We start from the raw sequence: 17,316 nt of genomic DNA, 5'->3' as shown, positions 1-17,316 counted from the left end.
TGGGAGAAACTGGTGCCTTCTCTGGGTGCAGCAGCATCTCTGCTCACTCTGCCGTGCTGGTGCAGAGGGATGGGGGGCTGCGGGGCTGTGCATGGACCCCTGCTCTTCTCCAGACCCTGCGTGCCCACTTCTACTGGGACTGGTAATTTAGAGGTGTCCCTTAAGCAATCCCACCCCTGAGAGTGTAGGTGGCTTTTGGTGGTGGCTTTGGCATATTAACTAAGTAGGTAAAGCAATTGCCTGCAAACTTGCAGAGCTGTGCAGACACACAGGAGTTACTCTCAACCTGCCTCTACTGGAGACAATTTAGGGAACCTTGTTTTCCTGAACAGAAGGAAAAGGCACGAGCTCCCAGGCAAAAGGGATTAAACCTGCTCCCTCCACATCCCAGTAGAGCATTCTAATTACCAGCTAAAATTAAACTAGATACAAATCACTAGGTTTCCTTAGCTTCCTTTTCAAATCAGTTAAATTTTCCTCACTCCTGCTAGAGCTGTCTGCTCTGCACCCCTGGGTACAAACACTCCAGGGGATGCAGAAATATAAATGTGCGTGAGAGGCAATTCTGTGGCCTGGTGGTGGGATGATGGCTAGCAGAGAGAAGTCCCGAGCCGTGATTCCCTCTCCTTGTTTTTAGCCAGTTTACAGAAATGTAAACTGCCTCCTGAATTTGGGAAGCAGGGACCAGACCTGAGGTTTGCTGTGCCACAGCCCTGCTCAGCGCTTCAGTAGCCCACGGGAGCTCACAGCCATGGTTCTGGATGCAAGGGACTTTTGCTCTGTGCTTTGTTTTGACTGTGGTGCTGTTGGTGCGTGCTTAGCGTTATTCAAACAGGCATAAAAAGGCAGGGTTTCAGGCAGAGTTTAGGGACTTTATGCCAGCTCTGAGCCACCACAGAGCTCAGCCAGGATCCAGGTGCTTATTGCTAACAGGACGGTCCTTTACTGCGTTTCTGTGTGCCTAGGAGTTCGGACATATGGGAAGTCCAAAAATGCGGATGCTTCCAGGGTGGGGTGTGCTGGAATAAGGGGTTTCTGACCTGTCCCCTTGGACTTTAGTCCTAAGAGATGCATTCCTGGTCTTTGCCCTAGGCATTTAAACCCACAGCCAAATCTCAGGGGAGTTCAGGGCTTTGCTACCGATTCCATGAAGTCTAGATATGACTACAGTGCCATCATGAAACTTCTGCCGTATCTTCCTCCCCATTGCAATTTGCTCAGTTAAGTCACACGTATCCCAATACAAGCACTGTTTTCCTGCACTTGTGCTGTAAGAAGGTTGCTACAGTTTAAGGAGTTCACTGCATTTAAACTATTTAATCCACTGTAAGAGCTTCCTACTTACCACATAGTTACATACTTTTTGTGACGCTCTTTTAAAAGATTGGTGTAAAAGTGCTTCAGCAATGAAATTGCTTTATAATGAAAACTGCAACAGACCTTTCAGTCCGTAGGAGTTACCAGAAGCAGAATGTCTTTCAGCACTGAATTATTCCATATTGTAGCAAGGCAACAAATAACAATGACCCAATTACAACTTGCAAAATTTTTTATAACAAGCAATGTTAAACAAACCCAATACAGGGCTATTAGCTCAATATTTGGTTCTGAAATCTCAGGCTAGCTTCAGAAGAAATGAATAAGCAATTTCTATTAGCTGGATCTAACTTACAAAGCAGCTGGTAAGAACCAATTTTGAAGAAAAGAGATAAAATCGTTTCATCTGAAGATTATTTAAGATCACTGGTGACAATCACAGCGGAGCATTTCATAGCTCTGAGGTATCAGGCTTGCTTCCTCATTAAAATACTCCAGATTTACTGGTCTTAATTATTTACTTAAACTCTTTGTACTTCAAAAGTGTTTGAATACTTTTCCTGGAAAGGCAATCTCTAAATATTGCTACAGTTAACAAGTTCTGTCGGAGTGATGTGTCTATGTCTTCTTTTTAAGCATTTGCACCCATGATCTTATTTATCAAGTGTACCATCTTGCCAGCACTTTATGGAGTAAGTTTTGATTAAATCAGTGTCTCTATTTAAGTATTAATTGCAATATCCAAACCAGCTAAACATATCTAAAGTAACTTTTTTTCCAAAATGCATAAGATGTTTTTGCAGAAGTCATATGAGCGCCTGCAAAATTTAGACTCAGAAGTGATCAGCTCAGCTTAGAAAATTAAATGTAGGCTTCCAGCTTGTTTTGGTGTATCCTTAGATACCTCTGCATGAGTAATTGCCTTGTCTGCAAGCAAAAGTATGTTTGCATGAAGATCGCTGTTTGTGCTGTAGACTGTTGGGGTTATGTCAGTAAATGAGCACAGGCTCATCTCCTGTGCTGCTGTACTTCCAATCCTGGAGCCACCTATGAATAAGGTGATCCGTGTATCCCTGTGTTACAGGATTTCATTAATGGCATTACTCTAAAGCTTAACTATAAATATTATCTATTTTTTTTTAGTATTTTGATGTATGCTTTTATATGTATATAGATATATATACATGTAAATATAAATATTATTGTCATTATTCTCCTTTAAGTCGTTCAGGTTGGATTTCCTTGCCTTGGAAAACAAGATGGGGTCGCTGCATTTGAAGTGAACGTCATCATAATGAATTCAGAAGGCAATATTATTCTCCAGACCCCTCAGAACGCCATCTTCTTTAAAACCTGTCAGCAAGGTAACACTAAAAAGAACATGCCAGAATACTGTTAGACCAGGTCACCTAACTTTCTTATGTGTCATTCAGGATAAGGGCTAGAGAAGATGGAAGTAAAGTGGTCACACAATGTGTAGCAATGGTGGTGAATGCCAGGCTGTTCTGTCTGTGGGTTTGCTGTTCATTTACTACGTGTTTACTAAGCCTTTTCTTACTGTCAGCTCCACCTCCTGGAGCAGACTGGGTTGGAGGCATTTCTCCTCCTGTTCACTGCTCATCACATCAAGGACGTTGGTAGAAATGTATCATATGAGAAGCACCTGTTAGTAAGTGATTTGAGATGCTTGGAGGTGAACTAGTCCTGTGAAAACAAGCTGAGGCTAACATTTCCAGAAATGGCACATAATTTGGAGAACTGAACTTCGGGATCTGTAGTGGGGATACTGACTTCAGTTAATACTGTTTAGTGCCTTAGTTCAACAGTTTCTTAAATCTCAACTTGCACATCCAAACCAAATGCAAAAATCCTCAATCAGAAAATTTCTGCAAAAGTTGGCTTTACGTTTTCTGGAGCTCAGGTGGCAACTTCTTGGTTTTGGATACAGGTAAGGTGGTGGAAGCTGCTCCTCAATACTGGCAGCTATCAAGCAGTAAACACCCACAGGATACGCTAGTAGAAGAAGGGCACCATGAAATTATTGCAGTGTTTACTTGGAAAGGAGGGAACCTGTTTAATCAACCATTCTATGAACCATAAACACTATGTAAGAAGACTTTCTGGATTAATTTGATACACTACAAACAGCTATAATTATCACTTTAAACTGAGGCTGTGAAAATTGAAAAATCCGTATCTAAGATAAGGCAGTTATGCCATGTCATGTGCAATTGTATCAAATGAACCCATGACAGAGCTGATACACAAAGAGTGAGATTTTTATTCTTCTATCAAATCTTTCATTCCCAGTCCCACATTTTCTTCTCTGCACTGTTTTCTCTGAGCTAATTGGCTGTAGTGTGGCTTCAAAGAGCGAGCAGCAGGAGCAGGAGCTGTTTATTCTTTGAAACCTCACTACACCTAAATAGCAAAGCTGCTTGTCTCCTTTGAAGCCTTGCTGCTGCCAATTAGCCCAGGGAAAGTGGAGGAGGGGGAGAAGAAGTGGGCAGAGAAACAGGAAGGAAAATGAGGGCTTAATAGAAGCACAATCAATCAGATCTCAGGTATGAAGTTGTGTGGCTGATGTAAATACAACACAGAACACTTGATATCTTTTTATTTTCATTTCAGTTTAAAGATACTGAATTTAATAAACTTTGGAAATAGTGTTGGGGTAATCTTATCGGGACAGCAGAGTTACACCAGAGTTACAGGTCTGTATTGTGGAAAAATGTGGCTTAAACAGAGAGGGGTCCAAATTCAGTTTAGTGGTAGCATTCATCCCAGTTACCATTTCTGTGCTATTAGTTGTTGTTACCGTTTTGATACGAGATGTAATATTTAACAATTTAGCAGTATTACATCATATGGCCTCTCAGGAAAGGTGGGGGTGATTATTGTCCCAGTCCTTTGTTCCTGGAGCCAGCTGAGACACGAGGATGATTTCCCAAACTCTGGAGGTGGGCAGAGGAGGAGTTTTCTCACCTCGTCTCTTCCAGCACGTACTGGGATAACTCCCATTCCTGCCCTCTCTCGGGTAAGGTGGACACGGCAGTGTTTTGGGACAGATGCTGAGAAGGATGAGAGTGTCCTTACCAGTTGATGTCAGAGTAGGGGTGAGTTTCCTTCCTCTGAAAGACATCATTCATGGCAAGGAGCTCCGATTCCTCCTGCCAGGGCCCCGGTCACTGTTTCCAGTCATTCTTGGCCACCCAGAAGGGCCCCCACCAGAGGAAGTGAGGGGAGCAAGTGAGCAATTTTGTGGGAGAGGAGAGGATTTGTTGTGGCTAAGAGGTGGCTACGCAAAAAATTATGTTTTCCTATTTTTCTGTTTGAAATGTATTTAAGCATGCATTTTCTGTAATGAATAGCAGCTCTGCATTCGGACAAAGAGAGAAGCACTTCCAGAAAGAGTCCTAGAGTACAGTGTTGGAACACAGCAAGACCAAAAAGCCTTTACCACTATTACTACTGCTGCAAACAGCTTTACTTTTAAAGCAACACTCACTGCTTCATTTATCTATGGCCTTGGATAGAAAAGCATTTTAAAATTACACCTTTCCTCCTCTCTCTTTCCTGTTTGTTTGGCAGTTGTATACAATATCCAGCCACCTGACCAGTACATCAGATTTTCTTTCCTTTTGCTTAGTCTCTGAGTTACCCTTCACATCCTACTGAATAACAAGCTATTATGTGAGTGCAGCAGAATGCTGCATGTAGTTATAGCAGCCATCATTTCCTGTAGCTCTAATCAGCTATTGGATAAATGCAAGTTGCAGTGCAGTCTACTTAAGGCTGCAGAAATTGAAACTGGTCCTGTATACTCAGGGCAGGTCTAAGCAGCGATGCAGGTCCTGCACTGAGTTGCCTGCTCGTTTGCGTGCAGAGGAGAAAGTGCTGGATTGAGCAGAGCATCCCCATTGCTCATGCATTTACAGACCAGCAGAGCAATGGAAGTGCACAGTCTGTCAATGAGCACATCGTGCTTTTGTTTGAACACGTGATGAAACCTCTCTTTGTAGACTAACAAAAAACCCTAATTTCTCTTGAGGAGGTCTTAGCTGAATTTTCACTTCTATCAGCATTTGCCTGTCAGCAAATATTTTTACTGTTGTGTCAAAGGAATATATTGATCCTACCGAGAGTTGGCTGACAACTGAAGTATATAATATTCAATTAAGATTGTCATTATATTTTGTGAAGCGGAGTGCCCAGGAGGATGCAGAAATGGAGGGTTTTGCAACGAAAGACATGTCTGTGAATGTCCAGATGGATTTTACGGGCCTCACTGTGAGAAAGGTAATTTTTAAAACATCTTCTCAACTGTCTTCTTTACCATAATCTCAACAAAACTGTAGCTACTGCACTGTAGCCTCCCCTAAAAATAATATTCTGAAGATTTTGTATATTTTGGGTCCACACATGTAGGAGAAGTACTATTATCATCCATGATCTAATGGAAATATTAACTGCTTACAAGAAAAATGTTTTCTCTCTACGAGATTGCTTTTAACAAAAACTGACACAATAGTCAAGTGATCCTTAATCACAGGGAATCCATCTGGCAAAAAGATTAAATAAAAATCTTCTGCTAATGAGGACTAGCTGGGAAACAAAGCACAGGACTTTTGTTGTTCCACATTTGTTAATTTGGAGATAAGACCTAATTTGGAGGCAGGCTGACAATGAAGAGGGGAAGACGAAGAGTCTCCTTTTCCCTTCCATTAGTGACTAATAGCCCCAAACAACATTTCCAGGAGTGAAGGACCAGGAAATTGGTGGGACTTGGCAAGGAAACTAGCTTTTCTTCCTACTTCTTCCTTCCTCCTGCCCCAGTGGCAGACTGTCCCTGGGGTGACTTGAGACGGAGCAAACCATATCCGTGGGCATCCTATTCCAGTGCCATCCTTCACTCCCAGACGCTCTGGCTACGTCCAAAATATTAAGTACAGAGTATCAGGGACTGTTTTCTGGCCTGGAGGCCAACTGGCACGGTGCAGCTTACATTCGTATGTTTAACAAACTCTCTTACCCTTTCCCCCCCCAAAAAAGCCCCTCCAAACTCCCTGCTGGGAGGAGCCTGTGGCCACTGCTTGCCCCAGGGCCGTGCCTGGGAGGGTTTGCCGGTCAGCCGGGGACAAAGCCATGCCAGGAACGGCACCAACAATTTCACAAGATGGATGATGCTGTGCCCCCACTCGCCCCCGCCCCTGGGTGCTGTTTGACTCACTAGTACGGACCCAGCCTTGCTGCACGTACCAACTGTGGGCAGCCGCGAGATGCAGCATTGCCCCCCGACGTGCCTCCCTGGAAGAGCCTTGTGGGGTGGGCACCACTGCAGAGAAGTCTCGGGAGAGCACCGGGGCTCTGGAGAAGGTTCATGAGGAGCATGAGGACAGCTTGGCCACGTGGCAGGCTTCCCTAGCCGAAATTAGGTAGCCATGCTTACGCTCAGGTGTGCAGAAGAAGAGGGGAGGGTTCATGGTGAAGCCTGCCTGGGAACCCCACCGAATTGCCGACACCTCTGAGCGCAGCCCCTATAGAGACAGTCCTGTCCGCAGAGCTGGGCACCAGCTGCAGCACCAGCGTCCAGTTATAGAGAGGACTGGTCTGGGGGGACTGCAAATGTCCACAGGGTGTAGGTGGGCACTTTGCTCTCCCCTGTTTGGAATTAAACTGTACAAGAGGCAGTTTCTGCTTATGTATGGAACTGGATTTGAACTGAATTTAGTCTTCACTTTTTTGGTAACACTACATACAAATTGCCAGAGATGTAATTGATCTAAGCCACTAACAAAGATGCTTTGCAAAGGTGACTTACTACATTCAGCAGAAGGACAAGTAGATTAAGAGGTCAATGTGCTGTGTATTTAAATAGCCAGTTGCTGTCACACCAGCAACGTTTTTTCTGTTCTTCCTGCTCCTCAGCGCTGTGTGCTCCTCGCTGCATGAATGGTGGGCTCTGCATTACACCCGGCCTCTGCATCTGCCCCCCAGGGTTCTACGGCATCAACTGCGACAAAGGTAACTGCTGGCTAAACCCCCCCAGGCTCCGTATCCAGCAGCCTCTCTTTACTCACCTGTGTTAGTTTCCCTCTAGGAGTGGATTTTGGAAAGGCAGGCAAGTGATGAAGTAAGTAAGCTTTAAACGTTTTGTGATTCTTCAAACAGATGCTCTAGCACAACCTGGCAGCTGCTGGAAGAATGTAGGGATTTGCAGTGCTTTCACAGCTGGATGTGCAGGCATCCATATAAGCCAGCTCTATGAAGGGTAATTTAGATAATCGCTTTAGTTGATCCACTGAAAGCTGTGGGACCTACCACAAAATTAACATATGTTTCTGGCCTAGGAAAGAAGATGATCTCTATTTGAATTCTAGTTTCCTGGAGTAAAACTAGTTTTAATAATTATTTAGTATTAATTTGCTGCGTCTGTACACATGAAAAAATAAGCAGGCTCTTCATTTTTTGTTGCTGCGTTGTGGCTCAGGAAGGATAAAAAAGAACAATTAGTTGTTCAGAACAGTAATTTGGAACAGTCCAAGCTACCACATAGAAAAAAACAAGTAGTTTCCTGCAGAAATATAACTGACCTGCTCATGGCAGAGCAGATTACAGAACATCACATTGCATTTATTGTTGCAGAACTATATGAAGTAAAGACTAAACGCAAAAGGTCCTAGCGGACTTTCCAGAAAAATAATGGGAACCGTCCTAGGCCTTTAGGTGTGCTTGCACAAACTGTTTTGTCAGTGTCCTTCTGACTTGTATCTAGTCCTTGATGAGACTTTTACCTCATTTAAAAAATGTTTCAAAAGTGCACTGTAGTGAAATGCTCCCAGTGTCTTGAAGGATTAATGTGAATCCCAGCTATTTGGGGAAAAGTCACGTCTAACAATGTAAGTAATTTGGCAAGTCAGAGACACAGCATTTGCACCTATGTCACCACACAGCAAAAACTTATGCATATTTCTTCCTAGTTAAGGTGTTAATTAAGAACTGTAGTGAAATATCCTTTTGTAGAAGTAACTTCCAGTCCTAGGCTGTGCTCCTTTTATCAGACACTGGCAGTTTCAATAGCAATTGTGACTTGATCCTTCAGCAAGCTTTACATGTGAGGACTGATGAAGATGTACACACACAATCTGTCCTCGAGGATCTCACTGCTGTATTGTTCACTTGTCTCTATATTGACTTGTGTGTGTGCCTGTGTAAAGCATTGTGTAGGAAAAGCCGCATTTCAGTCTTCCTTTGTAAACCACATGAAAAGATGTTAATGAACTTTTTTAAACCTACTCAATGTTTATTTATGATGAACAGCAGAAAACGTTAAGGCCAAGTCACGCTGAGTTCATGTTAGTGACTTAGTTCATTCCTGTTTTATCTGTTTCAGCAAACTGTACAACAACTTGTTTCAATGGAGGAACGTGTTTCTATCTGGGAAAATGCATTTGTCCTTCGGGCTATGAAGGAGACCAATGTGAAATTAGTGAGTAGCATCTCCATGTGCTTGCTTTCACTTACGTCAACTTCTTCTAGTGTCAGTGTCTGAATGGTGATGTGCAGCCTGCCTCTGCTGGGCTCACAGCGAGGGTCTCACACGGCAGGTTGGGGCCTCAGAGAGTCAGATGCCACATGCCTCCAAATGAGTTTCCTACTGGTAAGTTTGACTCAATGCTAGACCATCTCATCCCCTACCTTGTTTTCTTTTTACTAGTAACTGGGCTTGGTAACGACCATCAGGCCATAAGTATGCAAGCAGTACTCTGTGGCAGACAGATGGGCTGCTGTGCCAAGCCCGTGTGGAGCAGCGATTTTCAAATGTTACGGTAGTTCGCACTTGGGCACAGCAGAATAGGTTTGAGCCCACACCTCTGAAAGGGCTATTTTAAGTTGGGAATGAAAGTGTTTGGGGCAAAGGGAGGACTGAACCATAAGAGCTGAGAGCTTTCATGTAACATATTAAGTTGCATTCACACGGCGACTTGAAAATCCGTGTGACAAACATCAGAAGACTTGCTGTTTTCAGAAGTTTAGCATCAAAGCAATTAAAAATATTTAGCTCATGGCTGATCTAAGTGTGCTATATAAAGCTGGGGGTGGAGGTATGGCTAGGCTGGAACAGACCTGGGAGGTCAGCTGTCAAGTATTTGATCTCACTAAAAGAAGGGTTTTCTCACAGCTCTGTTAAATGGGATTAATTCTGTAGTTCCCCACACTTCAATAGAGTATGAGCATTTCGGTTTTCAGAACATACATCAGGTCATTCTTTCTGGGCTTAAAGCTTCTAGCAGGACGCCGTGTAAAGAGCTTCCCCTGCTGTAAATAATGTCACCGATGTTCCCCAGCACCTTCACAGGAGCACAGAGAGCAGCCTTTGGCCTGAGATACGTAAGAGCTGATCTCTTAATATGCACCAGTAGAGACAGGCTCTTCTCACAGTTATGAAATTTGTATCATCAAATGCTTTGGAAACACATGGAAATAAACTCTAACATGCTGTCAGGCAATACAGGACAATAAATTAATTACTGTGCAAAGAAAGAACACATACCATAAGACCCACATTTTGCTCAGTATTTATGTCGATAAACAGTAGTTGTATGTAAATGTTTCACCATATCTCTATGCATTACAAGGTGTTTCGCAGCTCCTTTTTACCTCAACAAAACTTGAGCCAAACAGAAGCAGCAAAGCTTTATTGTTATTAAATTAATAAAGATTGCCCTTTGATATAAATTCAGATCAGATGTCAGCAAGAACAACAGTGTGGGTTTCCACTGAATTTACCTTTGCTTACCTCAAGTTCAAATCTGACACTCTGACAGAACCCCATTTCTTTCTTCAATCCCCAACAAGTCAACTTTGTTGATACTTCTCAGATGATTAATAAGGTTTGGTTCAAAGTTTGAGAAGCATGTGTTTTATGTCAGTGGTGTTTTTTTGAGGAGAATTCTTAGAACTGGTATTACAGCATGTATAATTAAGGGTAATCTATTTAATCGATCGATCTGTCCGAGGGGCTCAAGCTCATTGTTGTCTTCCGCTGCTTTTAATAGGTGCAGCTGACTTTGGCTTCTTGCAAAAGTTCACCTGTGCAACACAAATTAAATTAATTAAAATACAGTCAGTAAACTAGTTCCTGTACAAAAGAAAGAAAAAAGTTTTCAGGATCACAGTATGCTAAAAGCTAAACTGGGATCATGTCGATGAGAGCAAGGAAAGCTATGCACTTGCCTTGGCTTTTGTAAAGCTGGGATGGCAATTGTGAGACCATGATTGATGGCTGCTACCACCTCTGGGCCCTGCACCAGTGCCAGCACCACAGTGGAAGACTGCAAGAAATACTAGACAGGGCTTAGAATCACCAGAGGAGAAACACAACTCAGTCTCTTTTCTTAGATCCAGGGCCCGCTACGTTCAGTCATGGGGGTCTTGAAATAACAAGGGGAGAAAACCTTTCAACAGGCAGAAAGCCATCTTCTGAAAACTGGAGAGTTGTTTTGGGTTTTTTTTAATATTTTTTAAAGAATTTGAGTGCTTGTGTAATAGTTGAATCACTCTCTAAGATTCCTGGGAAATGTACTAGACGCAGTCTACAATACTAACAAGCATTCACAGTCTTCCAGTTTTTTTCTAGCTATAGTTATGCATTGTCTCTAATTAGTGTTTTAGTTTGAGTCCAGAGAGTTTTATTTTGTTTTGGATTCCTCCCCCATTTGTCACCAACTGTTATGTTGTTTTTTCCATTTCTCAGTCAGTAACAGAGTTATTACTCTTTCCTTCATTCTGTGAAAATATCTTAGTCCAAAGTTAATTGAGCTGTGCTGAGCCAAATGCTTGCCTAATGCAACTCTGTGGAAGTCAGCATCACACCCCTTGACGCATATTCTCCAGATTTACTTCAAGAACTAGGAAAATGCACAGATTTCCTTAGCATTGCTCCTTTTGGTCATTAATTAATTATCCAAATGCTTGCAAATTAGAATACCTGCAGGTTGCCTCTCCAGAGGCTCCTGCAGGGAAATTGGGCTTTTGCAGAAGCTCTCCTTAGCACAGTTTATTCCGTCAGCTGGTTATGAAGCTTGTTTCAGGGCTATTAAAATAATTACGCACATTAGGGATAAATGGTTTTTTTATATTGATGATACACACGTGAATCAGAGAAGTCTGCCAGGGTTGAGAGCTGAGCAGGCACTGCCGGGTGTACTGAGCTCCTAAGGGAGCAGTCTGCGATGGGGAGATGAGTGCGTTTGCTGAGGTTTTCAGCACAGCAAGCCAGTGTTGGTGCTTAAATTATCACGTGCACGTTGCAGGTAACATCCTTTTTTAAAAAAAAGGGAGAGGAAAGGAAACAGTTTGCTGCCCCAGGTGCCCGTTTTTGTTTGCTCACAGATTCAGGTAAATACTGTTACTAAATCTAGGAAGGGTGGTTTTTTTCCTCTTTTCCGAAGACACTAGAAAATGTGGGATTAGAAAAGATGAAAAAAGCTTTGGACGACAGTGAGAAAAGCTGCTCTGGTCTGTATGGCCACCAATGAGGCAAGGGACCGAGGCTGTAGTTCCTGCTGCCCCGCGAGCGCCCAGGGACGTGGCAGTGGCCCCCCCTCGGCCTGGGGGTCACCCTTCCAGAGACGAGTGAGGATTTAATTAGTGATGGGAGGCTTGACATTAAGTTTGAGGAAGGCCCTCGGTGTGAGTCCGGCCCAGCGTGGCTCTCCTCCACCATCGTGGACCTCCTCCATCCCCGGCGCGTCAGGGCCAGACCCACCGCCACCAGAGCCAGCCTCGTCCTTTGGCAAAGTGCGAATGTGAGGGACAGCAATTTCCAGTCCAAAACCCTGGAAAAACGCCTGCCAGTTCTAATTACTGTTACCAAAGATGCTCTGTTCTTTGCAGACAGGAAAGGAGGGCATGCTTGTTTAATGTGCCTTTAGTTTCTGAGCTGTGGTGTGGAACAGCCCTCACCGCACCATCCGCGGCATCGTGGTGCTCCACAGCCTCTTCTTACAAGCTGACAGGCCCAGCCGAGCTGTTTATTGTCTGCAAGTAGTGGCCGTACCTGTCAGCTCCTGAGCATCCTATTGCTTCAAATCTCTCCCGGCCGCCACCAGGTTTTCTTCTGCTTGTGCCCAGGCTTTGCAAACCCGAAATGCGGACAGTGCTGCCTCCCCCACGAAGGGTGAGGAGAGCAGGCGGCAATACTGACCGGTTACACAAATCCAGGCAAAAGCTGCATGGACACACGGGCTTTGGCCGTGCCAAATTGTTGTCATATTTTCAAAGCAGAAGAATGCATGTAAACTGGAAGCACAGACTTGCAGCAAAGTCTTCCTGATGGCTCCGTAGTGCGCACTCGTACACCAGCGTCCGATGAGTTTTTCAGGTACAAGTCAGGCTTCTCAGACACTTGTCTCCACTAGGTGCAGGGGACTAAGACCGTTATTTTCGTGTTTTCAATTTCTAGGTAAATGCCATCAGCCCTGTCGAAATGGAGGCAAATGTACTGGTAAGAATAAATGCAAGTGCTCCAAAGGCTACCAGGGAGACCTGTGTTCAAAGCGTAAGTACCAAAGCCACTCCATCAGTCTTTGTTGTAGGAGCATCAAGCTGGCTGTACAGTATCTTTTTACATTATGTCAGCACTAATCGTTTGTTGTCAAAGTATTTCAGGTTAATTTATTTTCTGGACATAGAGCATACACCAGACTTAAGGGAATTATGAAACCAGAAACGTTTCTTTACAAAGCCTCCCCATGGTCTCTTCTGTACTCTGAGATTCTATAAAACAGCAACGTGTCAGCTCAGTAATAGCAGTTCAGTAATAGAGAAAGGCTTAATAAAATGTCAGTACACTGCAACATTAAAATCCAATGGGAGCACCTTGTGAGAGGGATGCTGGGGGCTACCGTCCTTCTCCCGCTGGTTCTGGTGGGCGCTGCGCTCTGCTGTTTGATCTGCTGCTCTCTGCCAGAGACTGAGCCAGACCTTGCAGGTGGGAGGCAGAGGGGACTGTCCTGGGGCTCTGCACACACTCTGTGCAAAGGCACAGGTTTACTGGGAGAGCCCCAGCCCCTGCCAGGACCAGCCCATCGTGAGGAACAGCAGGGAAAGCAAATATGCAACTCCGTCTCCGGATGAAATGTCAGGAGGTCAGGTGTACGCGCTCGCTCTCTTACAGCTGTCTGCGAACCCGGCTGTGGCCTGTACGGCACCTGTGCTGAGCCCAACAAATGCCAGTGCAAGGAAGGCTGGCACGGGAGACACTGCAATAAAAGTAAGTGAGAAACAAACCCTGCGAGTCCGTATCGGGGGTCTTGCGCATCCAGTGCTCTACAGAAACGACTGCTTCGAGAGCCTTTCCAGCATCATTAATGATACTGCACTCCATTTTTTCTGATCTTTAATCCAAACAATAAAACAAAGATTTTTCAATACTCCATAATTTTTACTACTTAAAAAAACCTCAGAATAGTGTGAAAGTGTTTTACCAAGATCACCCTTGTATTAGAAATTCCAGCATCTGGTATCAGCCAGATTTCTAGATGACCTTGCATGTCTTCCACCCATGGAAGGGGTCTAAAGTCCTTCAGTACTCCTCAGTCAGGTCAGCTAGCTTTAAAATGTTGGGTAGGCATTTTTAGAAATAAAACTCTGTCAGGTTTTAAAGCCAATTAAAACTTAGAAAAAATGAAATGTCCTTTAGAAACTTTGGGGAAAACTTGAAGAGTTATGCAGGAGCTATGCTTAGCAACTTCAGAGTTTTCTCCTCTTCCCACCCATGCTCCACAGGCAACAAAATACATTGTCCCAAAGCAAAGTTAAAGTCCTCAAAATGAGTTTCTGCTGTGCTTATTGGGCCATTTGACACCTGTTGAAGCAACTGATCATTTCACTGAGTTTAAAATAGCACTATGAAATTATTTGAAATACAATTGGATATCTCCAGTAAGAGCTTCAGATTTAACTTTATTTTTCATGTGCAACAGTGCTGTAACAGCAGATCTTCAAGAGACATTCTGTACATCCTCCCATGAGGTATTAATGTTTATCACTGTTAGCTAATGATTCACATTTAGTGTTTTAAGTGTCAATAATAAAAAAAGTTGAAAAATTTTGCAGCTATAAAACCCACCAATTAGCTATAAGAAATGTGAACCTTACATTGCAGCATCAACTGAATGTTGATTTTTATTAAATGCTGTTGATTGCTGTGATTTGTATCACGTTAAAATGTATTAGAATAAATATAGTTGTTTCATTAGAAAAATAGTATTATCTAACTAAAATGGATCTTGCTGTGAAAATTAGGTTTGGGGAGTCCACTTTTCTGCTGTTAGTCAACCTGTGTTTAAGTATTCATGTCATTCTCTGAAGGAGAAATACCATTAATATAAGTTATGGTTAGAAAAAATGTACATGGAAATGAACCAATGTGAATGTCCATTCATAAGTTCAATATGAACTTTTTCTTCGTATAAAGAACTCAGATAGCAAGTGAAAAAAAGTATGTACTATGGGTGACCATCCCCAAAGAAATAATTACCTGTACAACAAAACCAAAACTCATAACTGCCTTGTAATGAGGAGTCAATAGTCACACATTATGGTCAGCCCCAAGGTTTTCCAGCCTTCACTACTTGGAGTTTGGGTACAGTCCTGCTGTGTTTAGCACTGCAAAACTCTCTTTGTATTCAGCAAAGAAACTGAGAATGGGCCATTTGGGTAAAATTTACCCCCATTTTAAGTGCCTATGTAGGGCTTAAATTGCACATACAAGTGCATGCACTGCAATTCACTCTTTTCAGCTAAAACCAAACATCTCCTGATATTGAAAGGAGGTTTATAGTTAATTTGAGAGACTTGCTTCATACTCCATCAAATGAATGGCTCCTTGGTAAAGCTGTTTTCTTAAAAAGAAGTGGTTAAAAAGACTGAACGGGGGACTTAGTTTTTCAAAGTCATTTCCATGAGCTTTAGGTAATGAGATGGGTAAATGAAACTATAAATAATTACAACATAATACTTTGAATTCCATTTTTATTGTTCATTTTCATTTTCCACAACAAAGCAGCTCTGCTATGCCTGTTTCAGACTGCTTTTTTCCCCCCTAGGTGTTTATTGTTGCTGCTGTTCTTTCTCTTCACATTCAGCCATAAACCAAAGCCAAGCTCAGGTAGCTGGTGCAGATTCTCCCCGGGGGGATGCTTATGCCCCTCTTTAGATCGGCACGGCTCTCACCCACCCAGCGTGGGCTGTGTCCACGTGAACGCGGGGCTGAGTGACAGCCCAGGTGTGCTGATGATGCCTGGGCTCCCTGGCAAGGCACGAGCATCTTTCCATCTGGCAGCACCTTGTCCGTCCGGGGGGACACAGAGAAGGGCGAGCACTCGCGTAAGGCACAGCAAAATCCTTTGTTCAAATGGGGGAGACTGTCTCCACTTGAAATATTAGCCGTGGATTGCGAGCCCGCTTCTGTGGTTTCTTTTCTCTTGAACTGGATAATTTTCCAGGGCATGGAGCCAGCGGTCTGAGCGCCCTGAGGCCAGCAGGCAGCAAGCACAGGCAGCACACGCCTTCGCCGAAAAGGGCCGAGGAGAGGCATGTTCCACCCGAATCCAATTATATCTGGTGAACTCCAACATCTGAAACGGTTCGTGTTACACAAAGTTCATAGCCTTCATTAACCTCTCATGGATTGAATGCTAAAAACACTGTTCATTACAGTTAAGATTAACGGCTGGAATTTTATTAGCTTCATTATAAACCACTGAGCTGATATTTACTATTCCTTTTAAGTTTTATAAATACTGCTATAGCGTGATTATATAGGCTGCTTCTTTCAGTGCTTTGGATCGTGTTTTGTACTACAGTTATGCTTAAACTTCCTTGTTTTGATTATATAGCTGCAAATATTTTCCAAAAATTTAGTAACAGTATTCAAGCAGAAAACCTCGTAGATGCTAACCTGAATCGTTTCAATGACTACATATTTAATTTGCCTGAGACAAAAGAAAGGTGCATTTTACATTTTTGCTACTGTGTATTTAGACTTTTCCCTAAGAAAAATAAATAAGTTGCCTAATTTAAAAACTGATTAACTCAATTCAATTTTATTTTTGGCCTTACAGTTTTGAAAAATAATGTATATTAAAAATATACTGCGTTGGTGCCATTTAACCAACGTAATATATTGTAAACAAAGTAGAACTATAATGTATGAACTTTCTGCATTAGCTTGAAGCAATATAATATATTGTAAACAAAACAGCTCTTATGTAATAAACTTTTTATACTGACGGTTATGTATAAAATAAAGATGCTGCTTTGGTTTTTCGAGTACTGCTCTGTGCAGCCTGCTGCGGTCTCATCAGCGCTGGGTTGGGACGACGGCTTTCCTAGAGTGCCCTCATAAAACAGTGGCACAGTGGGGTTGGTTTCCCTGTCTCTGCTTTTAGCCCCACAGCTGTTAAAAATATTTCAGAAGAGCAACTTCTTCTTGTGCCTTTGCAAAGGAGGGGATAGCACTGAAGGCCAGGTGTTTCTCTCCCTGTATTTGCCCTCCACCATGTCCTCCTTTCCCTTCCCGCGCTGCCGCCGGCCATGCCAAGCTGGAACGTGCCCTGTTCGTGGTGCCACCAGTACCCGGGATATTCTTCTCGGAGCCTCTGTCCAAGCAGGTAACAGTCCAGCCCCGGCGATGTTTCCTGTTCAAGGGTGATGCTCCCATGTCATGTTGTGTTCAGATTGTAAAAGATTTGGGTGCTGCCTCGTGCAACAGTCAAGGGCCACACGGTTTGTGATGTGCTGTGGCTAGGAAGCAATGAAAATGGTTTGTGTCTGCGCTGAAGAACAATGTCCGCTACAACAAATGATTACTGACCCTTGTTATGCTGCAGTTCTGGGAACCTTATTATCTGGGAGGAGTTAAATAAAAAAATAAAACACATAATTTGGGGCATAAAATTAATGAGTGAGAAGTTTTCAGTTACAAAGGAA

General features: G+C 43.2%; 1 protein-coding gene across 1 annotated transcript in view; it reads left to right on the top strand.

The window, feature by feature from the left end:
• Window positions 1–16,652, top strand: part of WIF1 (WNT inhibitory factor 1) — a 45,762-nt gene extending 29,110 nt beyond the window's left edge. Inside the window, exons 4-10 of the mRNA XM_010561950.1 lie at window positions 2,541–2,681; window positions 5,521–5,616; window positions 7,246–7,341; window positions 8,711–8,806; window positions 12,785–12,880; window positions 13,499–13,594; window positions 15,831–16,652. Coding sequence (XP_010560252.1) covers window positions 2,541–2,681; window positions 5,521–5,616; window positions 7,246–7,341; window positions 8,711–8,806; window positions 12,785–12,880; window positions 13,499–13,594; window positions 15,831–15,952 — 743 coding nt within the window. The 3' untranslated portion in view covers window positions 15,953–16,652. The remainder of the gene's footprint in view (window positions 1–2,540; window positions 2,682–5,520; window positions 5,617–7,245; window positions 7,342–8,710; window positions 8,807–12,784; window positions 12,881–13,498; window positions 13,595–15,830) is intronic.
• The last annotated feature ends 664 nt before the right edge of the window (window positions 16,653–17,316 follow it).

The sequence above is a fragment of the Haliaeetus leucocephalus genome, unplaced genomic scaffold (assembly GCF_000737465.1).
Source record: "Haliaeetus leucocephalus isolate CR32 unplaced genomic scaffold, Haliaeetus_leucocephalus-4.0 Scaffold151, whole genome shotgun sequence".
In the NCBI taxonomy this organism is placed as follows: Eukaryota; Metazoa; Chordata; class Aves; order Accipitriformes; family Accipitridae; genus Haliaeetus; species Haliaeetus leucocephalus.
This window is presented reverse-complemented; position numbering and strand designations above follow the sequence as displayed.